Here is a 22,556-nt window from a genome sequence, read left to right as displayed (position 1 = left end):
TGAGTCCTCCTCCAACCACTCCAGTCAGACTTTACCCCGCCCACCCACACAGCAGCGCCCCCCCTCATCCCGTCAATGTTGCTAAACCCAATGTGTAGTTCTGAGGGCTCGTTTGACTTGACCTACAGCAGCATTTGAGATAGAGCCCCTCCCTCATCCTTAAAGCACTTTTCTTATTCCGCTTTCCCTATCACTTTACTGATTTTCTCTCTTCTGCTAATCCTTCCACATCTTTGTCAACTATGGGATTCTGGAAGGTCCCCAGGCTTAGTCTGTGGGCCTCCTCTCTGCTGCAACTCGGCAGTCTCGCCCACGCGCCCGAGTGTAAATACCTAAGTCAGGACCCCTCCAGCTGCTCTGCTGCTGGGCCCCCGTCCCCTCTCACACTCCCCGTCGCCCTCCCAAACTTCCCAGGGGTCCAGAGCACATCTCACACTTAACCTGCCCGAGACAGAGCTTCTACTTCCAAATGCGCCCCTCACTGACCTCACCATCTTGGTTAACAGACATGACCTTTCTTTTTCAGTTTTCCAAATAAAAAATTCAGGAGTCATCTGTGATTCCCATGTCAGTTTGCTGGAGTTGCTATCACCAAGTGCCACCAACTGGGTGGCTTAAATGACAGAAATTTGTTTCCTCAGCGTTTGGGGGCTAGAAGTCTAAGATCAAGGGGGCGGCAGACTTGCTTCCTCCGGGGGCCATAGGGAAGGACCTGCTCCAGGCTCGTAGGTGGCCCCTGTGCCTTCCCCTGCTCTTCCTTCTGCACCTGTCCCTGTCTGTCACTTGGACGCACACCCTGTCCCCTGACATGCACACACAGGAGTGTGTGCCTTCTAGCTGCCTCTCCCCTCCACATTTCCTCTTTGCTCGCCTGCCCCCTCACCCCAGCTGCCTTTTCCTGTTCCTTTCACGCGGGCCAGGCGCTCCCCAATCTGAGAGCCTTTGCTTTCTCTCTCCCCAGCAAAAATCTTCCCTTAGCTCTCCCCTAACTGGTTCCTTCTCACGCTCAGTCCTCACCTTGAACGTGACCTACTCTGACTACCTAAGGTATCCCTCCTCCTAACCTACTCCATCAATGCACTTTTCTTTCATAACATACATCATTGGAAACTACCTCATGTTGTATTTATTTATTTACTTGTTTACTGTCTGTCTCTCCCTATGAGTATATAAGTTGCTGGGTGATCAAAACTTACCAGTCGTGGTCACTAATCTACCCCCAACCCTAGGGGCTCAATACACGCTTACAGGGGAAATACGAACGAACGGGTAGTGGGACCCTGGAATGCCTCCCCAGATTAGCGGTCTTTACACCAACTGCATCGTGCACTTGAAGCAATTACTTGGACACACACACACGTTTGGCAGCTGAGAGGAGATGCACAGGTTGAAGATCAGGTTGAAAACAGAGTTGGGAATAGACTGCACGTCAGTCTTCTTTGTTCGGGTCACCAAAGCCTTGAAAACACTACTCTTCTTAAGCTGAAACGCGAAGCCATGGGTTCTAGAAGACTTTGTGGGGAAGGTCTCTCTCTGCCTTCGGACAAATGGTGCCCAGCCGAGCTGCGTGACAAGGAAGGTGAAACCACTCCCAGCCGCTGCCAACCAGCTTGAAAAGGGTTGATTGATTCGACAACGTCTTTCACAAAGAACACAAATCAGAGGAGATGACTGACAGCCGAGTAAACAGGTTAGAACCAGAGTAATTAGGAATACATTAGCAATTAAAATAAACTTATTATCATTAGCAGAATTGGCAGTTACTTGCAATTTCCCCAGGGGCCTCCTTTCAAGTTTATCCTCGCAGATTATATTAAGGCAGAATTAATGGTTTTGGAGACACAGTTTTGATTTGTCTCATTATTCGTCACAGTGCTTGGTGTATGGAAGGCACTTGATAAATATTTGCTGACGGGAGGAAGGATGGAAGGAAGGGTGGAAGAAAGGGGGGAAACAGGGAGCAACTGGAATTCTAGAGGGGCTGGTAAACACGGGAGCTTGTTCGCCTGCCATAAAGTTGCAATGAGGAAACTCTTCTGAAGGAAAATTAATGTAAGTACTGTGGCCACGGTATTAATGTCAATACTGTAGCCACAGGATTAGTTACTCAGCCTCCAATACTAAATTATGTACAGTAGTGAAGATAATAAGAAGAGCTTTCTAGGGCAATGTCCCTGGAATCTGTCCAGCACAAAAGAAGTAGGAAGACTGTTTTGCTGTTATTGGAATTTCAAAACACTCTCTGCAAGATTTACTTCTCCCACTTATGTTTACAAAAATGTAGTTAGCAGTTTCCTCAGGAAGCGCACGTGTCTTGTTATATTTCCAGGAGCCAGAGAAATGAGTCTATTTTGAATAATGATTTGCATACACAGACACACACCATGACTCTTTAAACAGTCTCATTCGGTTTGAGTGAAATGAACTTGACTTTGCTTGGAGCTGTCACATTGTGTGATTGATTTCCCAATTTCCCTTCCTGTCATGGAGCCGTGGCAGTCGCGGCCCAATTGTACGCTGGTCCTTCATGCCACACGGGTGCTCTGTTTCTGAGAAGCACAGTGACTGTGACACCGGCTTGAGGAAGGACGCAGCACGACTGGCCCAGCCTGGTCCATGACAAATTCCTGAGATTCCCAGTTTTGCTGATTTATTACCCAAGGCTCTTCTCTGTGTCACCAGAGTGGTGACAATCTGTCAAAGCCCTGCGCCTGGAAGGAGCTCTTTCCTAGATTTTAGTGAAAAGGTCCCAAAGACAAGGAAGTGTCTAGTGACCAGAAGAAGGGGGCACCCTCCTAGGGGATCCTGCTAGGTCTCCTTAAACAACAAACACCTTCGTGATGAGCCTGCTGAAGTCACGAGTCTCTGCATCCGGGACAGCCACGATCTTGGGGAGACTGGCTCACCAGCTCATTCATTCAGCCATCCCATGGTCACTGGGCACAGAACGAGAGTTGGGAGGTGGGAATGGGAACGGGGATGTTCCCAGAGGAAGGGCAAGTTTCATCAGAGATGAAACCCTCAAGTAGCTCTCGGTCTCAAAAATGGTGCAGCATAGGATGCAGGTTCGGGCCCAAAAGCCTGGACCCACTATCCTGGTCACATAATCCCCCCGGGCCCCAGTTTCCTTACCTGTGATACGCAGAGGGCAACGCTGCCTATCCCAATGGCTGCTGTGAAGATTAACTCACAAATCAAAGCACCTGGGCAGCATTTAGGACGTACGCAGGATGGCAGTGCCATTGTTTAACGTGTGTGTGTGAACCAACAGAGACCCCCCATTACGTTTTTCAGGAAAAATTCAAGGCCCCTGTGATCACCAGAGAGTAAGAGTGAGGTTTAGGTTCAAGAGTGAGTTTTTCTGAAGGTGAGGATAGAAGCTCAGAGTCAATATATCAGACCCTTGGGTGGAAATTGCTCTTGAGAACTTTCTAGAGCCCTGGACTGTCTTCCTCTTTTGACCTAGACATTGAGGCCCTTTATACTGGACTTGATTTCATGCCTCTGTCTCTCAGAAGCTATCTTGTGACCTGGAATGCCCCCAGGCCCAGCTTCCAGCCAGAAGCCAGATCCTTTTTAGCCCCGAGGAGTTCTGTGCTGTCACAATGCACTGGTTCCACACAGGCACGTTTGTGCGTGTCACCTGTCACCTCCTCCACAGGCCATCAGCGCACACACCTGCCAGGGGCACAGCCACAGATGACTGTCTGAGTTGCTACCTGCGTGTTCACTCCGTAAGGTGGAGTCGCCTGTGTGATGCTACAGGAAGACAAATCTGGGGGTTTACAGGAGATCTCTGAACCCAGAGGCCATATTCTCCACCCCACACTGCCCTACCTCCAACAACGGTGAGCTGACCAGAACCAGGCTTTGGGGTAGAAACGGTGGATATTACCTACATTTATAGTTGGAGAGCTTTTGGGCATCTCCTTTGAGCTCCAAATACTTCTCCCACTGTGGGGACACAGTGCCCGAAACCCCACCATTCCAGTTCCCTTCCTTCCCCAGAGGGCCTCCATCACCCTGGGGGGCAAATTTCTCAGGCAGCTGTCTCTGCAGGTGTCCCCTCCTTCACACTGGGTAGTCCCTCCTTCACTCCACCGGGTTTGCCTTTCCTGCCTCTCCCTCAGTCCATGCTCTCGCCTCTGTCCCACGCACCCTAGTAACGGCCCACAATAAACAAGGAACAGGAGTCTGCTTAAAGAACATTTTTCTTTGCACTCAACTCTGCCCTGTGAGTCTTCTTTGAAAATGCGAACATATACGAATATCAAGATAAGGCTACGACTGGGAAGGGAGGAGGTTTTTGTTTTAATCTTTTACATATTAATAATAATACTTAAGCACAAAGTTACTCTTGGGAGGTCGCAGACATCAAAGCGCTACCATCAGAACAACCGAGAAGAAATGAGTTTACTGATGTCCTTCCTAGTCCAGAATTGGGGGGCAGTATGCGGGCGTTTTGGGCGGGAGGCTCGGGTTACTGCGGGCGGGTATTGAGACCCCAGGAGGTAGACTTCCTACACTCCGTGACACCGCTGCTTTGGAAAGTTGAGGGAGGGGACAGTGGGTGGGGCTTTCTGAAAACTGATTGGCAGGAAACTGATTGGTGTTGGGCGGTGACTCTGAAGAGAGTCCGTCGTTTTTTAGAAAGTGTCTCTCAGTCACTCCAGTTTTCTCGTTAAAGCTTCACAACCATCCTCGAAGTTATTATCACTCAGCTTACAGGGGGAGAAACTGAGGCTCGGGAAGTTTAAGGCCTCCTCGCTAGTAAATGGAGTGAAGGTCAAATCCCCATTACCTGGTTCTGGAAGGTGTCAAATAAAATACAAAAAAGAAAAAAAAAGATAGAGGGCAGGCCAAGAGACAAGACTAGGAGGCCTAGGAGGTGGATCCCATCAGGAGATGGGAGCCCGTGCGGATCTCGGTTTACCCTGGCCAGTTGATTCGGGGCAGGGAGGCGGCCCGTGGAAGGTCAGGCGGGGGTCGTGGAACCCCGCGAGGTCTGGAGTGGGGACAGCCCTGTCTCCGCCTACGAGCCCCCCACCGCGGGGTCTCACCTCCCGGCTCCTCCCGAGCTCACGAAAGGCGGTGCCGCCTGGTCCCGCGCGGCTTCCGTAGAGTCCTCGTTGCCATGGTTCCCAAGGACCGGTGCGGAACTGCAGGGACCGGAGAAGGGAGTCCCGGGGATCCTGGGTCAGGCTCCCGGGACACACGAACCGCAGAGGCGCCATGGGCCGGAGTAAGCTCCCTCTTCCACCTTCCGCCCTCGATCCTTCCCTTTCCAGGCATCGTCCGGGGTCCACTCGGACCCTCGGCGCCAGCCCTGACCTGAGCCCAGCGCGGCACAGCCCGTCCCTTCGTCCTGTGCAGACCCAGCTGGGCCAGGTTCTCTTCCGACCCTCCTGTCAGCCTGGCCTCTGAGAGGCTCGGGGTCACCCTCTGTTAAATGGGGTGCACGTGGGGTGGATGCAAAGGGGCAGTGGGGGCGTAGGGGTCACACACACTGCGTGCGCACCTGCGTGCCCTTGCCCGCGGCGTGGTCGCGGGCTTGTCGCTGTCCCAGAGCAGCAGCTCCAGACCCTTTCGGGAAGGCAGTGTGTGCCCGGTGGTCCAGGGATCCGCGTCGGCCTCCCTGCTCCACCTGCTGCCTAGGAGCCAGTGACTTCAGCCCTTTGGGCCCAAGCCTCCTCATCTCCACCAGGCAAGAACCGTATCGTTTGCAGACATAGGGCTGTGAAAGGGCTCCTTCGAAGACACGGAGAGAACCGTGTGAAGTGACGACGGGTTACCAGGCATGCAGGTCAGGTGGAACCGTACATAGTAGAAGGAACCAGTCTGATGCGGGCACCATATTTGTCCTCCCAGAAAGGTGATTTGGTGCAGTCTGACCTAATCCATCACTTATTGTAAAAAGTTATAGTTAATGTTCTAAAGCCAAGAAACTGTGCTGGATGAGCTGACACCTGGCCGAGGAGGGTGCCGGTAATTTGTAAATTTACCGCCCCATTCCTAAACCAGCTACTGCTGTTTCCTCTCATACACATTCATAAAACAATAGGAAAAAATTCGACAGACGGTCATAAAAAATTACATGAAAGTTTTCTTTCTGTCGTGTGGCGCACTCATCTTACCCCTGGGTATTACCGATGAAAGAGGAAAACCTTTGTCCACATGAAGACTTGTATGTGTCTGTTCACAGCAACTGCTCTCCTCGTAGCTAAGAACAAAATAAACAACCCAAATATTCTCCAACATTTACACTTATTAATGGATTAACAAACTGTGGGGTCACTGTGCATTGCACGTGGTGTGACTGCACTTATTACCTTGACAATGTCCCCCACACGCTCCCACTCTAATAAGGATACCTGGACAATGCTTTGCATTTGCCGGCATTCTTGTCAGCTCGAGCCCCTTTCCCAGCCTATGATTATTCAAGTAGTGGCCATCAGTTTGTTTTTTAAAGGACTGGAGGTATCATTGCCATGTAGGCTTGTTACGGTGTTGCAGAGGCCTTCCCTTTGGGGACTCAGCCTCTCAGTCAGTGAGCTGTTAGATAAAATACAGGACAATGTGTGTATGTGTATGTATGTACAGATATATATATTCCCCACTCCCCAAATCTGACAACCTTTGTTTCAGGTCCAAGAACAGGCAAAGGCCTGGAAACTGGGCACGAACCTGTGAATTTTTATGGAGGAGATGTCCTTCTCCTTCAGGTCATCGACCTTTGTATGTTGATTGTCCAGACTGAGTAGTATCGTTGTTGGCTGCCCATCTATATTGTCCTTAGGGGTGTCATGTTCTGTTAACCTTCTCACTGTGGGGAAAGCCCCCACTGGCTGTCACTTTGACCTTGCCCGTCATCATAACACCTACCCAGCAGTAATGGTTGGTGTCCTGGTAGCCGCCTGGGCATCAGGGGATCTGATTTCAAAGTCCTGTCTCAGCCTCTGCTTTTGGGATCGCTTCGGCGTTAAGTCTTCCAGGGTGGGCCCCCCAGGAAGCAGCCTTTGGGTGGAGAGCAATGTGCAGGGGGGTTCCTGGGGGGTGTCACTGGTGGCTAGGAAGAGAGCGAGGTCCATGCTGGAGAGGGGATTTGCGAGGCATCTTAACAGGCTTCCACTAGCCAAAAGGATAGTTGCAAGGAACTCGAAACTTGGAACGGGGGNGGCGGGGGGGGGGGGGGGGGGGGGGGGGGCCATCGCAAGCTGGGGTAAGAGGGCTGGGCCTTTGTAGCCCCATGGCAACCAGTAACTGGAGATGGGCTTTGCTGGGGAGGGGCGGGACCTCCGCTGAGGTGTCTTCATCTGAAGTGACTTCTGAAGAAGGTGGGCAGCTGGGGGCTGTCTGCTGGCAGAAGGCCCAGCAGGAGGAGTTGCTCTTTCAGAGCCGCAGGGGCAACCCACGGCACAGCCTAGCAGGTGCAGCAGCTGGGCTGCCCTTTCCTCGTTTGCCTATCGGCAAACATCACCTCCCAGTGCCAGATTCAGCTCAGGCTTCTCCTTGAGGCCTCTTTTGACCTCCCTCTTGTCGCTCTGTACACCGATCGTACCTCCCGTTGTGCAGTGTGGACTTCCATCCTTGCCCCGTTGCACTTGACTGATGTTTCCAATAGCGCAGTACAGGGCGCGCATTGCGCTAACACAGCAGGGAAAGGCAGGCCAAATGAGTCGTCCTGTATTTGAGTTTCTTTTTTGAAAAGTAGCAGAAAGAAGAGTTGTTAGATGCTTCAAGCGGTAACCACTTATTTGTAACCCCTTAATTTCTATTAAATCTCTATTTCATGTACAGGGTGCAGCAAAAGCAGGTTTACAGCTGTGAGCATGCAAAACATGGCTTATTTTTGTACTATTATTTATTAATTATTGTATTATTTTCCACATGAACAGCAGTAAGCCTGCTTTTGCTCATCCCTGTATGTATCTGCTAGGTCTTTCGAGATGTTTTAAAAATTCTGCAAAACCTGCCACAGACACATATTATTGATTTTGTTCTAGTCTAGCGAGAAGCAGAGGGCTGTTCACAGAGCGTGGTCTGAAGGCTGAAGGAACGAACACTAATTTGCTGGCTCGGGGAGTTTTTGAGACTCTCGTCACACCACAAAGCTTTGTGGAAACCAGCCCAGCATGGCAACCCCCCCACATGCCACCCTCAGCCCTCTGCTCCCCCACCCACAAGTCTTTCACTCCCTCAAGGTATCAAGATCCAGTTGTAGCAAGGATTTGAAAGGATGCCTAGGCTGGCTGATCAGTTTGGGCTAAATCCCTGGATTCCTCAGCAGAATTCTTTCAGTGAGAGAAGCAGGAAGCTGCAGCTAAAGCTGTCAGCACAGTTAGGGGGCCACTCATTCGTCCAGTCGTGTGACATTGGCTTGGACCTTCTGTGGCCGAGACATCATGCAGAACCCAGCAGAGTCCTGCATTTTGCTATGTGCATTTTCCCAAAATAAGGAAGTGAAAGCAATATGTTGCACTCAGTGCCTTGGCATGTTCTTCGATACCAAATGATAGACATTGTAAACCACCTCGCTTGAAATAGGCCTCCGATGACATATTAATGCTTCCAGAGCACTTTGAATCCCTGGAGTGATTTCTTGTAAACACTGTGCTTTGTCGTTTAGAGTAGGACTCTCTGAAGGTGAACAGCGCTCCTTGGGGTTAAAGAACGTTCACTCTAAATTATGGGGTAAATAAAACGGCAAAGCGCTTTTGCATTGAAGAGCACGAAACTCTGTAATCTCCATACAGCACGTGGAATGCCCCAACAGGTTTCTTCTTGGGGACTCCGGTTTTGGCACTGATGTTTGTCACTACAGGCAAGGCCATACTGTGTCACAACAATTTCTCGAGTGCTACAAACGGCATGCTCCCCAGCAGCTTGCTTAATATAGCAGGGTTCAGAAAAGGGCCTCTGGGAAATTCACGACCTTCCCCGTTTACTAGCTCCTGTGATTCTCCGGTTTGCTTTTGTTTTGTTTTTCAACCTATGCTAATCATGTATTGTTGCTGTTGAGCAGGATTCCCTGTTGTGCTGAAGGAACTCTGAGCCCCTCCTCCCCGTGGTGTGCGCCTGTGTGCAAACCAGTTCTTTCCAGTAAGGGAGATTCCCCTGCCCCACACCCTTCTCAACTAAATGCGATTACTGTCTTAATTCTCTCGATCAGGAGATGTGAATCAACATAATTCCTTTCTATTAGCTATGTGCCCCCCAAAGCAAAGATTTGACAACTGCATGGAAATGATCAAATTCACACGTGTGATAGCGATAAAAAAGAGTTTTCTTAATTTGAAGAAAGGTAGAGCAAGAGAACATAAGAAGGGTATTTGGTACCAGTAGGAGCTTGGTCAGCCATGGAAGGAACCTGCAAGACTTCAGGTTTGGATAAATCAGAAGGACCTTTCAGACCGTAGAGCTGAGGGGGCTGTGATACCTGTAGTGTCCCGGAGACCCAGGAAGCCTTCCGTGGGCTGAGCAGATGCTGATGCAGCCACCAGGCTGGGGACCAAGTGATGCCTAACAGAATGCTTTCAGAACCCGCCCCCCCCCTCCATTACATCCGACTTAACCACGCCTGCAGTCTGCAGCTCCTGTGGAGTTTGGTTAGGTTCAGGTGTTCCACGTGGATATCCCGCTGAGCCTTCCCAGGCACCTGGGCATCTGGTCTGGGAAAGAATATCAGTGCAGGACCATGTATCAAGTTGCAATCGAACTGCCCAATATGTTTTCCTCTCTAGAAGAATGCCTTCATAATAACCCAGAGGGCTGCATTTAATACACGTTTCTCAGACTTTTCAGGGTCTGCGCAGGGCTGAGGGAGGAGGTGGCTCCCTGGCCCACCCCTACCCCTCTGTTGTTCCCCTCCCTCCCCTGGCCGGGCTCTATCCTGGTCCCTCGTGCCATGTATGACGGTGGATACTGCCTACACACCAAACCACCCACATTCCAGGGAAACAGCTGCTCCTCGGACACCCCTGGAGGAGAGATGCACACCTGGTGCAGTCTGCCTTCAGGGATGAGCCTGGAGGCGCGGCCGATGCAGGGCTCGGAGGAGCAGGCGTGGGGCAGCTTGGGCAGAGAATTCCACTGCTCCCGTACCCGGAGCATGGTCTGGAGGGCCGGGCAGGGGCTCTGGTTGGGCACGTCCTTCTGGCCCCATCAATTCCAGGTCTGATGGCAGCAAGGTCCCGGAAATCCACCCTCTCTCAACCATGGGTTTGTGGAGCTCACTTAGAGCCTCAGGATCGCTCGCCCTGCTGGGTGTTTTAATCTCTTACCTCCACATTTCCCTCGTCTCTCTTCCAAAGGACTGACGTTGCAAGCCACCGCATCCCCTATCCCTAGAAGTAGCAGGGGGTCCAGCCAGCTGAGCACAAATGATGGGGTTCATTTGTGCATTTCTTACTAAAGGCAAACCCCACTTCCGAGATGTGGCATGGCGGTGGGGCAGTGGAGAGCTCAGCTAGAGGGGCCTGTGCATTTAGGACCTGAGACACGGTGAGAGGTTCTTATTAGTGCACGTCGGGGACAGTGTCGCCAGTTGAGAGCGCCAGGTGGGTGCCGGACTCCTGCATGTAAAACGTGGTTCTAGCACTTCCCTAGGAAGCCCTTGGACGGGTTGGCACACTGTGCCTTCACCCCTCGTCTGACGAGTGTAAAGGGACATTGTGTCTGCTCCTGTTACTAGATGCAAAGCATGTAGGCGGTTCCCGGCACCTTGTCAACGGGCAGTAAATGAGTCTTTATGATCTCGTGGGGCAGACAGGCTGTATTTTCAGATTCCTACAACACAAGGGTTCAAACGGACGAATAGCCCTGGGAATGCAGGGTTTCTCCATCCTCATCCCTCCTCGACTTGAGAGCATCTTATGCAGATAATTCTGTATGTCTTGTCCTGGGCTCGAACCGTGGACCTCAGGGTACTGTCGCCAGTCCCTTGGTGCCAGCAGCAGGCCAGCCCCGTGCTACCTGCCAGTCGCTGGGGAGCAGACTCCTGTTACCGCTCTCCCTGTCAGCAGCTTCTTGCATGCCTCCCGGAAACAGACTGGGGGCGGTGGCTGTTCCCCCCTTTTCTCTTCAACTCTAATTAAGGGAATGCTTGTCAGTTGAGTGAGTGAGTGGGTGAGTTTCCTTGTGGAGGGGTGGGACACGCTTTCCCGTCTCTGCCCTGTGCCAGCCCCCCTCCGCGGAGCCTCTCAGCAGCGAGTTTCTGTCTTGGTTTAATTAGTGGGTCTCACTCGGTCTGCGAGGCACCCCCACAAGATTCCCTATCAGCAGTCTTGTAGTCCTTACCCATCAACCCTGTCTCCATCTGGACAAGACCCCGCTCTGGAGACAAAACTGGGGCACCATCCTGTCTCTTCCCGCTGACCCCATCATGGTGCCACAGAACCTCCAGCAGGGGGCAGCACTTCTCGGGGAGCTTTCCTTTGGACAATCCCCTGGGCCTGGAAATCGGCTTACGCTGCCCAGAAAGACCCACAAAGACCCACGTGTCGATGATGCAATAACCCGGCGAGGACCCCGAGGCCAGGGGCGGGGTGTGAAACGTGCATTCTCTCAGTCACAGAAGACCTCATCAGACGGAACGCCGAGCACAACAACTGCGTGATCTTCTCCCTGGAGGAGCTCTCCCTGCACCAGCAGGAGATAGAGAGGCTGGAGCACCTGGACAGGTGGTGCCGGGACTTGAAAATCCTCTACCTGCAGAACAACCTCATCGCGAAGATCGGTGAGTGCTTCGGCCTCTGTTCTCGCGGCTTCTTCGACCCTGTGGGTGGGAGGACCTGGGGAAGGCAGTGCATTCTCTGGGGAAGGCAGTGCATTCTCGGAGGAAGGCCGTGGCTGAGAGGAAATTGCCCGGGGCTGCGTGTGGAACCTTCCCAAACCTTCCCGTGGGATATCCACTGAGGAGGGGGGGGCATTCAAAGTTGGGGGCGCGTTTGTTGATCTTCTCGTACATAGCTGGGTTTTTGAGAAGTTGGCCAGGGAGGAGGGGACGCGATCCAGGAGTGTGTCTGGGCTTCATATATTGGTAGGAGACTGGGAGGGTTTTGTGGGGATCTAGTGAGTCCTCCCCAGGCTGCGGCAGCCTGGGGTGGCCAGTTCTGCCCCATGTGCCGTGGGTGTTTATTCACAAGGGAGGCACGGTGCTCGGAGTTGGGTGTTGGGGGGCTTTGATGATTATGTCTTTGTTTACTGGTCCAGTTTGGAAAGGAATGAAAGGTAAACAGAGGAGTCAGGTGGATGAAGACTGGAATATCAGCATCATGACGGGCATCACCTTTAGAGAACGTGCTTGCGGCTGACAGCCCAGTGGGCTTCCGCCCTATCAGAGCAACAGCAGGGAACAGCCACAGGGTCCCTTACCGGTGCCCCCGGCCCTTGCTTGGTGGCAGCAGCCAGAGGGGACCCTGTGCCCTCCACTGCAGGGAGATCCCAGAAGCCAGGAGAGAGGGCGGGTCGGGGCATGCGGGTTTCCTCCTCCCAGTTCATCCTTGGGACAAGTTGGTCCTCCGCTGCCCCACCCGGCCAACAGTGAGCTCACGCAGGTGGAAAGGGGGGCCTGTGGAGTCATTCTAACAGGGGCCCTGCCACGTGGAAACAGGAGCAGTGTCCCCCAGCACTCAGAGGACACCGGTGTCACTTAGGGGTTAGAGCAGGTGCAAGCCCTGCCGTCAGGTAGACCTGGGTTTGAGCGCTGCCTCCGCCACTTACAAACTGTGTGGAGTGAGGTCGGCTGGGGAGGCTGTGGAGGCTCAGCCTTGCGGTGTGTGAAATGAGTCAAAGTGGTCTCTGGGCTACAGGAACCGCTCGCTGCAGGTGGCATTGTGCTGGCTCGGGAGATGAAGCTGCCGCCATTGCTAATAGTGCTGTTGACCCTGGGGTGCCCCAAGCAAGGCCAAAGGTCAGCACAGAAGGGAGCACCTCGAACAGAGTCGGAGGAGAAGGGCTAGGGTCAGGGTTGACGGGCCAAGTGAGCGGGACCCCGTGGGTTGTGGCACTGGAACCCAGAGGCCAGCTTCTAAGTCATGGTTTCACTTTCCACTGTGATGTGGCCATGTCTGGAGATGTTTTGTTGTCATAGTGTGTGTGTATGTTGGCTGGGGTGGGGGCTGCTAATGTCCGGCAGTGTGGGGAGGCCAGGGACTCTGCTGACCGCCCCGAGACGGCACCACGCACGAGGTACCAGGCCCGAAATGCCAGCATGGCTGGGGGGAAGCAACCCTGGGTGACGTGGTCGCCTCTGGTTTGGTGGGTCATTCTGAATGCCAGAAGGTTCCAGAAATCCCAGAATTTGCATCATTCAGAGGGGAAGATTCTTTACATTTCTCCAGAAAGTTATTTTTGGCATCTCTGGCACATTCAGAAATTCAGAATTGGCGCATCACTCCGCTAAAAGGCCATTACAGAGAACCCCTGCTTCATGCCCAGGGCACGGGAGGGCCGTCCTCATCGCTCAGTTCCGAAAGGGTTCCCGAAGTTTTAGTCTGCACAGCTGGGCCCGCCACAATGATTAATTAGCAGCATAGCATTTCTGTCCCTTCCGGAGCTCTGAGAGGGCCTACGTGCTTGCTTCCCAAGTATTCTTCAATTAAACACCCTTTTGAATTGCGATAATGGGGGTTGTCAGGGCAGCTCCACCCACAGGCACTCGGCACTTATTTAGTGAGTGCAACTGTGTCTCTGGGATTCGACGTGCTCCTGTGCCCTGGGGGTGGAAGTCTGCAAAATGGTTGTGCTTCGTGTTGGTCCAGGTGTGAGCTGAGGACCCTCCGGGGCACCCACAGGCCCCACCCCAGACCTCCGGACTCAGAATCTGTGGACCTAGGCTCCCAGCATGGTCTCCATTTGTAATGACCTTCCATCGAGCCTGGGGTGGGGCAGGGTTGGGAGCCCCAGAGCCGCTTGAGTTGGGGAGGGAAAGGTCTGTTTACGGCAGCTGGTGACAAGGGCTTCCAGCGTGGTTTGGGCCAGGACACTCAGACACCCTCCCTGCTGATGGAGGCTCTACCCNGTTGTGCTTCGTGTTGGTCCAGGAGTGAGCTGAGGACCCTCCGGGGCACCCACAGGCCCCACCCCAGACCTCCGGACTCAGAATCTGTGGACCTAGGCTCCCAGCATGGTCTCCATTTGTAATGACCTTCCATCGAGCCTGGGGTGGGGCAGGGTTGGGAGCCCCAGAGCCGCTTGAGTTGAGGAGGGAAAGGTCTGTTTACGGCAGCTGGTGACAAGGGCTTCCAGCGTGGTTTGGGCCAGGACGCTCAGACACCCTCCCTGCTGACGGAGGCTCTACCCACTGTTACTTATGAAACATGTTCTCTCCTGGCCCTTTGGCCCATTGCTCTTCGGTTAATTTAGGACATCCCTCTGGAACAAATCTTAGCTTTATTTTTCTACAAGGTGACTCTTGTAGCGTTTAGAGGGTTCTACGTGTAACCAGGGTGGGGAAACAAAGGGTATTCTGTGGTGGGCTGGCACCTGTAACAATGTTAATGTTTTTGCTCAGGATGCAGACCAGACACTCCTGTCGATCAAAACCCTGGCACTCAGAGCTCCACAAATCTGTGGTCTATCGAATGCTCAGATGTTGCCTAGAGAACCTTCACTGAACATCTGTATTACTCAGGAGAATCTAACCGCTGAGAGACACTTGAGAAAATTTTTCTAAAATTCTCATTGTGAAAAAAATCAGTCAACTGAGACTTAAAGAGGGAAAGTGTTATTCTTGGGTCTGTGGCAGCATATGTAATATTTTGTAAATTGTAAATGAAACCGGACGACAGGGGTGATGATTATAATTAACCCTACTTGATCTTTAACTAATCCCTGAGCAGAGGGCAGAGGAGTCCCTCTCTAAGTGGGGCTGCAGGCCACGAGTTTCCCGGCGGGGTTTCCACACTCACGTGGTCTTAGAAGGGACCCTCTTCCCAGGTGCGGCGTCGTGATTTCCTGCCAGGTTCCACGGTCAAGTGTTCTGGCTCTGGCGCTTCACCTGCACCAGATGGGTTGTTCTTCACACCTAGGTGTTGTCATTTGTAAGAGGGAGATAGTAATAGAGTTTTTACCTTATAGAATTATCATGAGGATTGATGACATAATATATGCTTAGAAAATTACACGGCACATAATAAGCACTCAGCCAGGGTAGCTATGGTGTTAGCTGTTTTTATTTATTTTTAAAAAATATTTTCAAAATAATTTACTTTTAGAGAGAGGGGAAGGGAAGGAGAAAGAGAGGGAGAGGAACATCAATGTGTGGTTGCCTCTCACATACCCCATAATGGGAGCCTGACCCGCAACCCAGGCATGTGCCCTGACTGGGAATCGAACCAGCGACCCTTCGGTTCACAGGCCAGCACTCAGTCCACTGAGCCACACTAGTCATGGCACTGTTCGCTATTTTTAAAAGGCCCCATCTTACATTGATTTCTTGAGTGACTTGTGGTTGTTGTTTGCCTTCATGGGTTTTCGTATTTATTAAAAATGATCATTCTGTATCAGCATGACTTGGGCTTTGAGTAAAGGAAAAAAACTCGATTCAGCGTGGTTTTCCAGTGAGGACATCTAGTATCCTACCCAAAGATGAGTCCAGAGACAGAGCAGCAGGCCTCTTCTCCGGGTTGCTCCAGTCCTCCTCTGCTCTGCCAGCCACAGTGGGCTTCGTCCTAGAGCTGGTCCCTCCGGGTTGCACGGTGACGTGCATAGCTGTAGGGATAACACTTCCTTCCTTTTCTATCAGCCAACAGAAAAAGAGAAAGGCAGTCCCCAGGCACGAAGCCGGTCTTCACCCGTCCTCTGGTTGGGAGCATTGGGCAGCCTGCCCTCTCCCGCATCACGCGTTGCCAGGAGACTGCTGCCGTGGGCCTGTTGACTCCAGCCTGAGCCCCTGAGCTGACACTGGCGAGGGATGTGGGATTGCCGTGCACTGGCCCAGCGTGGCCAAGCCTGACCCCTGGAGGTGGGGCCAGACAGAAACAGGAGCAGAGTAGGCTCCAGTCAGAAAGACTGGAGGAGGCGTGGCTGTGGCATAGCCCGCCTACAGCGTCTGGGGGGCGGGTGTAGCTGTGAAAACCCAGTGTGGCTTCGACAACCGGAATCATCCTTAGATCCCCTTTATCGCCATCACAGTAAGTTATGTAAACACGGCTTTTATCTCGAAGGTTAATTACATTATTTGTATGTTTCAGAAAATGTTAGCAAACTGAAGAAACTTGAATATTTGAATTTAGCTTTAAACAACATTGAAAAAATTGAAAATCTGGAAGGTAAGTGTTTTATCTTATTTTGCTAATTAGAATTGAGATTGAAAATTTCATGTAAATAGTGTGGATTAAACAATATATTCTCTCATTTTTGTGGGTTTTCTGATCACCTTTCTCGATGGTGTCCTTTGGAGCACAGTTGTTCTCTTTAAATGGTGGCTTCATTGAGGTGTAATTGATACACAGGGACTGTCACATACTTCATGCACAGGTTTGATGAGTTCCGACACAGGTACACACTCATGAAACCGTGAACAGATCAAAGGCTGTAGACACACCCATCACCTCTGTTTTCTCGGGTCTCCCCTCGGACCTGTTTTAAACATATTTGGGGTGTACCAGATCGACCCTACATGCCTTTTAACCTGCATTCCTTCCTTCAACCTCCTTGTCTTGTTCTACATCCCAGAAGGTTTCCTGTTTTACTCCGCAGGCTTCTAGTTCGTGCTGTTAGTTTTTTCTTAGTGTCTGGGAGCACTCGGTGTCTGTTCATAGTCACATGGGATTTGGTGGATCCGGTGGCCGGTGTGGGCTGTGCCACAGTTGGCAGGCTGGGTTTCCACGTCCAGTCCCTTGCCTGGGGGGCCAGGCCGTGCAGGCTCTGTGCAAGGGGGCAGGCACAGGGTGGCCGAGCGCAGGGCCAGGGGCGGTGCCTGCCTGCCCACCCCACCCCCATCTGCCAAGAGCTAAGACTGGGTTGGGTTGTGATAGACTGTAGCCTGTTCACCTCCTAGTGTAGAAACTGGTATTTCAGTGGCTGTCAGAGGTAGGCACCAGCATAAGTATTCACCATGCATTTTGAATTTTCATCCTCAAAACCTAGTGTATCATCACCGCCAGAGCCCCCAAGCGCACGACAGCGCTGGAGTCGAGAGGGTTCCTCTGTGTTGGAAGGGGAGGCCCGGCTCCTCTCTGTCCCAGCTCCCACTCTACAGCCCCATTACCCCGTTCTCACTTGAACAAACGGCGTGACAGAAGCTACTCAGTGTCCATGTTTTGTGGCAGTGAGCTATCGATCCGAGATGTCGGAGGAACCATGAAACTCTCATGTGGCAGTGAGCTATCAATCCGAGAGTCGGAGGAACTCTCATTCTCCTTTGGTATGTCCACTGCTTGCTATTTTTAAGAAAAGTATCGGAAAGGACAGGGAACATCTTCTTTTCGCTGTGTGTTTTGGTCATCTGCCACTAGAGGGCAGCATTGCCGCTGTTGTCTTCTTGGGCTGTGGAAACCTGAGTCCATCTCCGTCTGGCCTGTTGCCTGGACGCCACTCGCTCCTGGACCTCCACCTCCCAGCTCTAGTGCGGATGCTCTGGCTGCAGGATGGTTTGAGGATGTGGATGGCCGACCGGTGTCTCATCTGCTGGCAAACACGCCCGTTTTGTTTAATGTTGAAGGTGAGAGAGGAGGAAAATGGATACACACACTCAGCCCTCCTACTTGAGTAAATCTCAATATAATTTTAAACATAAGTTAATAAATTTTTTCTGTAGCTGGATGGCAAAAAAAAATAGCTAGAACCCTTTTATTTCCCCTGTTGTCGAATCACTGGGACAAAATAAAGTACCTTCTTCTTCCATCCCTCCTCCTCATCCCCCCTAAGCTAGAAGGAGAGGTGGGCCCCTGCTGATGTGGGCTTCCTCCCTGGGAAGTCAGTGCGGTTGGTTTCAGTGACCTTCAGGACCCGCCCCCACGGGGTCACTGAGCTGGACCGTCACAGTACGGGAGAGAGAGGCTGAGACCCCGTTGGAAGAAGAGGTGCCTCACCCCAAAGAGGAGGCTTTCTCCAGTGAGAATGGCTTGTTCAGTGAGAATTGTTCTTTACGCGAATGGCAAATGTGGTTTAGTTTCTCCTGTGCAGGTTGAGTAGAAGAACTGAGAATCCATCCCTCTGAAATACAGGAGGAACATTTGGAGGGTCCTTCATCTGTAGCATTCCAGCAAAATCCAAAAATACATGAATTTTCGAACTTGTTGGAGTCGTTCAAATGTCAGGCTGTTCTTATATGAAAGAAAAGCATGCTTGAAATGGCTCCCAGAATCTGTCGGAGCGAGCTAGAAAATACCCGGTCACCTGCATCTCAAGTTAGAGTGCCCCAAATATATCTTTCTCACTTCATAAAACTTTTCTCTCCAATGTGAAACAAACATACATAGAGATATAAACTTAATTATATTTATAGATCCATGTAGTTTCATTCTTCATGTAGCTGCTGAGTCCACATTTTTGTACTTCCATGACCAAATTACCAGATATATTGATGTGTTTTAAATAATCTGCATTGCTTTGTGCTTGAAGTGTTGGTAATTATGTTTGTTATTGTGAACAAAACTCTTCAGAACAGCTTGGTACAATTTACCTGTTTTCAGTGGGTGTATCCAAATGAAATCCTGGATCCAGGGAAAAACATTTAAAAGCCCATGTGATGATGTGTTGTCAGACAGAATACTGGGAAGAAAGTGTACCTGTTGTCTTACAGGCTGAACAGTATTTTTTAAAAATTGTCCCTATTGTTGCTAGTTTAATAGAAATAACAGTTTCGTTGTCCTTTTTCATAGATGTGATTGTTTTTGAAGATGTGAAGTTAGGAATTTCCTTCACCTCTAGAATCTAGAATATGCGAGAGTGTTTGTTTGTTCTCGTACATTTTGGATGTTCCTCTTCATGATTAAGGTTTACTAGAGTAGCACAATGCACAGTTGGAAAAGTCCAAGTGAGCTCTATGCTTTTGTTAGGAAACAGCAGTCTTTTATCTTGCCCTCTGACCCCTAAGTCCTGCCCATAGAGGTGGCCACTCCCATCTCCCCCACTCCTGCTGCGGCTTCCACACAGTGCGCTCAGACGGCTTCGTCTGCGCTTCCTCCACAGCCCCGTTGTGGGCACCGTCTGCCGTGCTCCGGACATGGAAGACACAGACTTTGTTCTTACATACCACGTCCAGGGTTCTCTGTCCCCCTCCGTCCACCTGCTGACATTTATGTCACACAACGGGATACCCTAGTGAGGTATGGGGTGTGGCCCCATGTACAGTGACTGGTGTTCTGTGTTAACACTTTGCTGGGGGAGGGATGGCTCTCGTCTTTGCTGGCTCTGGTCTAGCCGCTGGCCTTCCTTCTGCCCCCGACCCCCACTGCCTTCCTCCAGCTGCCTTGGCTCTCTCAGGCCCTGCTCCGAATCGCAGGCCGGTCCCATGCTGGGCCCGGCCATCCACTGGGTGTGACTACCACAGCGTGCACTTACACACCCCAAGCTGTGTTCCTTGTGGGTACATCTGCAGGGATGCCTTTCTCAAGCCTTGAGCTGAAGGATTTTAAAGTGATGGTGGAGCTGATGAGGCTTCGACAGTAATAAGTAGCCCTGTTGGCAAAGAGACCTTCTGAGGTGCCAGTTTCAAGAGGCTCTTCTGCTGGGCAGACCTGGGTTCCATGTCCAGTTCCCCGTGTCACAGCTGTGGGAACCTTGGCAGTCCCTTACCTCATTGCGTTACAGTCCCAGCTGTCCGCTGCAGCGAGGAAAATGACCCCGAAGCTTCCTGCCTGAAAGCAGTGTCCCCCCCGACACACTCCACTGTTTTGTGGGTCAGGAGTTCAGGAGGAGTTTGGCTGGGAGGTCCCTCCCTGGTCCTGCCATCAGCGTGGACCTTACTCCACTCAGCCTCCCGTGCCTGCAGGAGGCTGTCCCCGACAGGTGTCCTCTTCTCCCTGTGTGCGCTCCTGCTTCCCGTGCGAGGGTTTCACCCCCCACCACACTGCAGCACCCCCCTGCTCAAGCTCCCACGCCTGGCTCCTGGTTTTCACCCCATCTGGATTCTCTCTTTCCCTGCTGGGTCTGAGCCGTGGAGTGGGAGAGACGATGGCGAATTCAGTTTCGGACATGTTCAGTGTGGCACGTCTCACAGGCATTTGAAAATAGTACGATATTCCTTTGGAAGGTCAGATATTGGGGTTGTTTGGGAGCCCCCGGAATCTGGGTTAGTTAAACCGCCGAACACGGCTGTTGTTGCCGAGAAAACCGTGCAGAGAGGGAGCCTGGGGTCAGCAATGGAGATCCGTGCTTCGCCACCACCCACGGAGCAGGGCAGGGCTGAGTGTACAGGGGCAAGAGGAGCGGACTGCGTTCCAGAGGAGAGAGTGGGGTCCGGTTTCCGAGACGCCGAGGGGTTCAAGGCAGAGTCTGGGGCCAGTCCTGCTGCGTGCAGTGGATTGTTCCGGGGACATGATGGGTCGAAGAGGGTGTCCCTGAAGGCCCGTGGTTGCCCGTGGAGGAGCAGATGCAGTAGAATGTCGGGGGCAGAGCAACGGGGTGAGCGCTGAGCGGGGGCTGAGAGAGAAGCCGCAGTGAGTGTGGACTGGGTGGCAGGCCTCCTCCTGGGCTCCGCCCGCTGCTCCGGCTTCAGCTCTCCGTCTTTGCCCATGAAAATCCCTGTGCCCATCTCTTCTTCCCCTTCCTGCTAGACATAGACACGAGGTGGAGCACTGTGGAGTTTTCCACTTCATCCAGGAGACCTGGCTCCGTGACTTGTGCTCAGCAGGCACCCCTAACCCCTGGGTGGATGCGTGCGCACAGGGTGGGGACCTGCATCTGGGAACACTAGAGGGGAGCTAATCTGGTCGGAAGGGGCCAGCTTGGGATATGACTAGACAGGAGGAAAACTTGGAGTTCGGGATGAGGTGGGTCAGGTGCTAGCCTGAAGGGGGGTAAGGGGGAGAGAGCACTGCCCTTCAGTGGAAGTGGTTCTACTACTCAGACTTCAGGAACGAGAAGAACTTTGCCACAGGTGACATGGCTGCCGAGCTGTGAACCAATCTGAATTGAGTGTGTTTTGGTGAGCTTAATGTAAGACACAAGGAACCAAAGTTCACTCTAAGTCACAAAGCCACAGAACCGTGGCAGGGCAGCCGTGTACGGTCAGGAAGCCCATGGGAAGGGCGGCGTGCAGAACCAGGTAGAGCTGGGTTGTCAGCTGGAGGTGACTCTGAAGATACCGAAGGCCGTGACACCTGCCACGCCAGCCCCACGAGCGTGCGCAGGTCACAGCGAGGGGCAGCCTCACGCTGAGCCTAGTGCCCTGGAGGCTGCTGTCCAAACCAGGCCAGCTCCTCCGTAGTTCCCTGGAAGGAACCGCGAACTCCCATGGCAGCCCGAGTCCTTCTTTGCCTCGGGGCACAGTGTCCCAGGGCCACCTGATGGTCCCAAGGGTGCTCATTGGGCTCTTCCTAACCCTAAACCACGTTTCCTAGAGCTCTCCAGGTGGAAGGCACTTGCTAAGTGAATGCTTTGCTCGGATCATCTCATATTGTCTTCACAGCGGCCCCTGCCCTGGGCACCAGTGCCGTTCCACTCCTGCGGGGCGGAGCGGAGCCCGCACACCGAGGATGTGACGGGGACAGGGTTTGGCATGCAGTGCGAGCAGTCAGCGGGCTTAAAATACGGCGACTGCCACTTCTGTTCCGTGCTGTTGCCCACGTTGTTGCCGGTGTGATTTTGCCTTTGTTTTCATTTCTCTGACAGGCTGCGAGGAGGCAAAACTTGACCTGACGGTGAACTTCATTGGCGAGCTGAGCAGCGTGAAAAGCCTGCAGCACAACATCCACCTGAGGGAGCTGTTCCTCATGGGGAACCCGTGTGCGGACTTCGAGGGCTACCGGCAGTTCGTGGTGGCGGCTCTGCGGCAGCTGAAGGTGGGCTTGTCTCGGTGACGCGGGGACCTTGGCAAAGGTGGAAACCGCCACTGCGGCAGTTCCTGACTTATTCACAGCGTTGCTGGTCTGTGTGGCTGCAGAGGGAACTATTCCAGGAAAAGAAATTCTTTGACTGATTGGGTCTGATACGACACCCAAGACTCGCATTTCTGGGGGGGGGGTAATTTTTAAAAATTTATTTATCTTTAGAGGGGAAGGGAAGGAAAGAAGGAGAGAAACATCAATGTATGGCTGCCTCTCATGAGTCCCCTCCTGGGAACTGGCCTGCAACCCAGGCATGTGCCCTGACTGGGAGTCGAACCCCAATCATGTGGTTCGCAGGCCCATGCTCAATCCACTGAGCTACACCAGCCAGGGCACATTTCTGTTTTTTTAAATTATTTTTTTGTTGTTCAATTACAGTTGTCTGCATTTCCCCCCCTCCATTCCCCCCCACCCGCTCACCCCAGCCCAACCCACCTCACATTTCCACAGCTCTCAGACGATGCTGGCTGGTCCTGCAACCTCATCTGAGGAACAGCGCTCTGCGTTCATCTCCCATGCTGTCTCTCCCCTTATCTGGTATTTTTGGAATGGGAAAAAGCA

The 22,556-nt window shown here is 52.3% G+C and overlaps 1 protein-coding gene across 2 annotated transcripts in view; it reads left to right on the top strand.

Moving 5' to 3' along the window:
- The first annotated feature begins 5,143 nt into the window (after positions 1-5,143).
- The window catches only part of DNAAF11 (dynein axonemal assembly factor 11), a 54,996-nt gene continuing 37,583 nt past the window's right edge, over positions 5,144-22,556 (top strand). For both annotated transcript variants that reach the window (XM_037048568.1, XM_037048567.1), the window contains exons 1-4: positions 5,144-5,242; positions 11,567-11,734; positions 16,194-16,271; positions 21,781-21,950. In XM_037048568.1, coding sequence (XP_036904463.1) covers positions 5,233-5,242; positions 11,567-11,734; positions 16,194-16,271; positions 21,781-21,950 — 426 coding nt within the window. In that variant the 5' untranslated portion in view covers positions 5,144-5,232. The remainder of the gene's footprint in view (positions 5,243-11,566; positions 11,735-16,193; positions 16,272-21,780; positions 21,951-22,556) is intronic.

This window comes from Sturnira hondurensis, unplaced genomic scaffold, assembly GCF_014824575.4.
Source record: "Sturnira hondurensis isolate 20B ecotype Veracruz unplaced genomic scaffold, ASM1482457v3 Scaffold0006413, whole genome shotgun sequence".
NCBI classification, from domain to species: Eukaryota; Metazoa; Chordata; class Mammalia; order Chiroptera; family Phyllostomidae; genus Sturnira; species Sturnira hondurensis.
The sequence above is the reverse complement of the archived record's forward strand: the minus strand, read 5'-3'. Positions and strand labels throughout refer to the sequence as shown.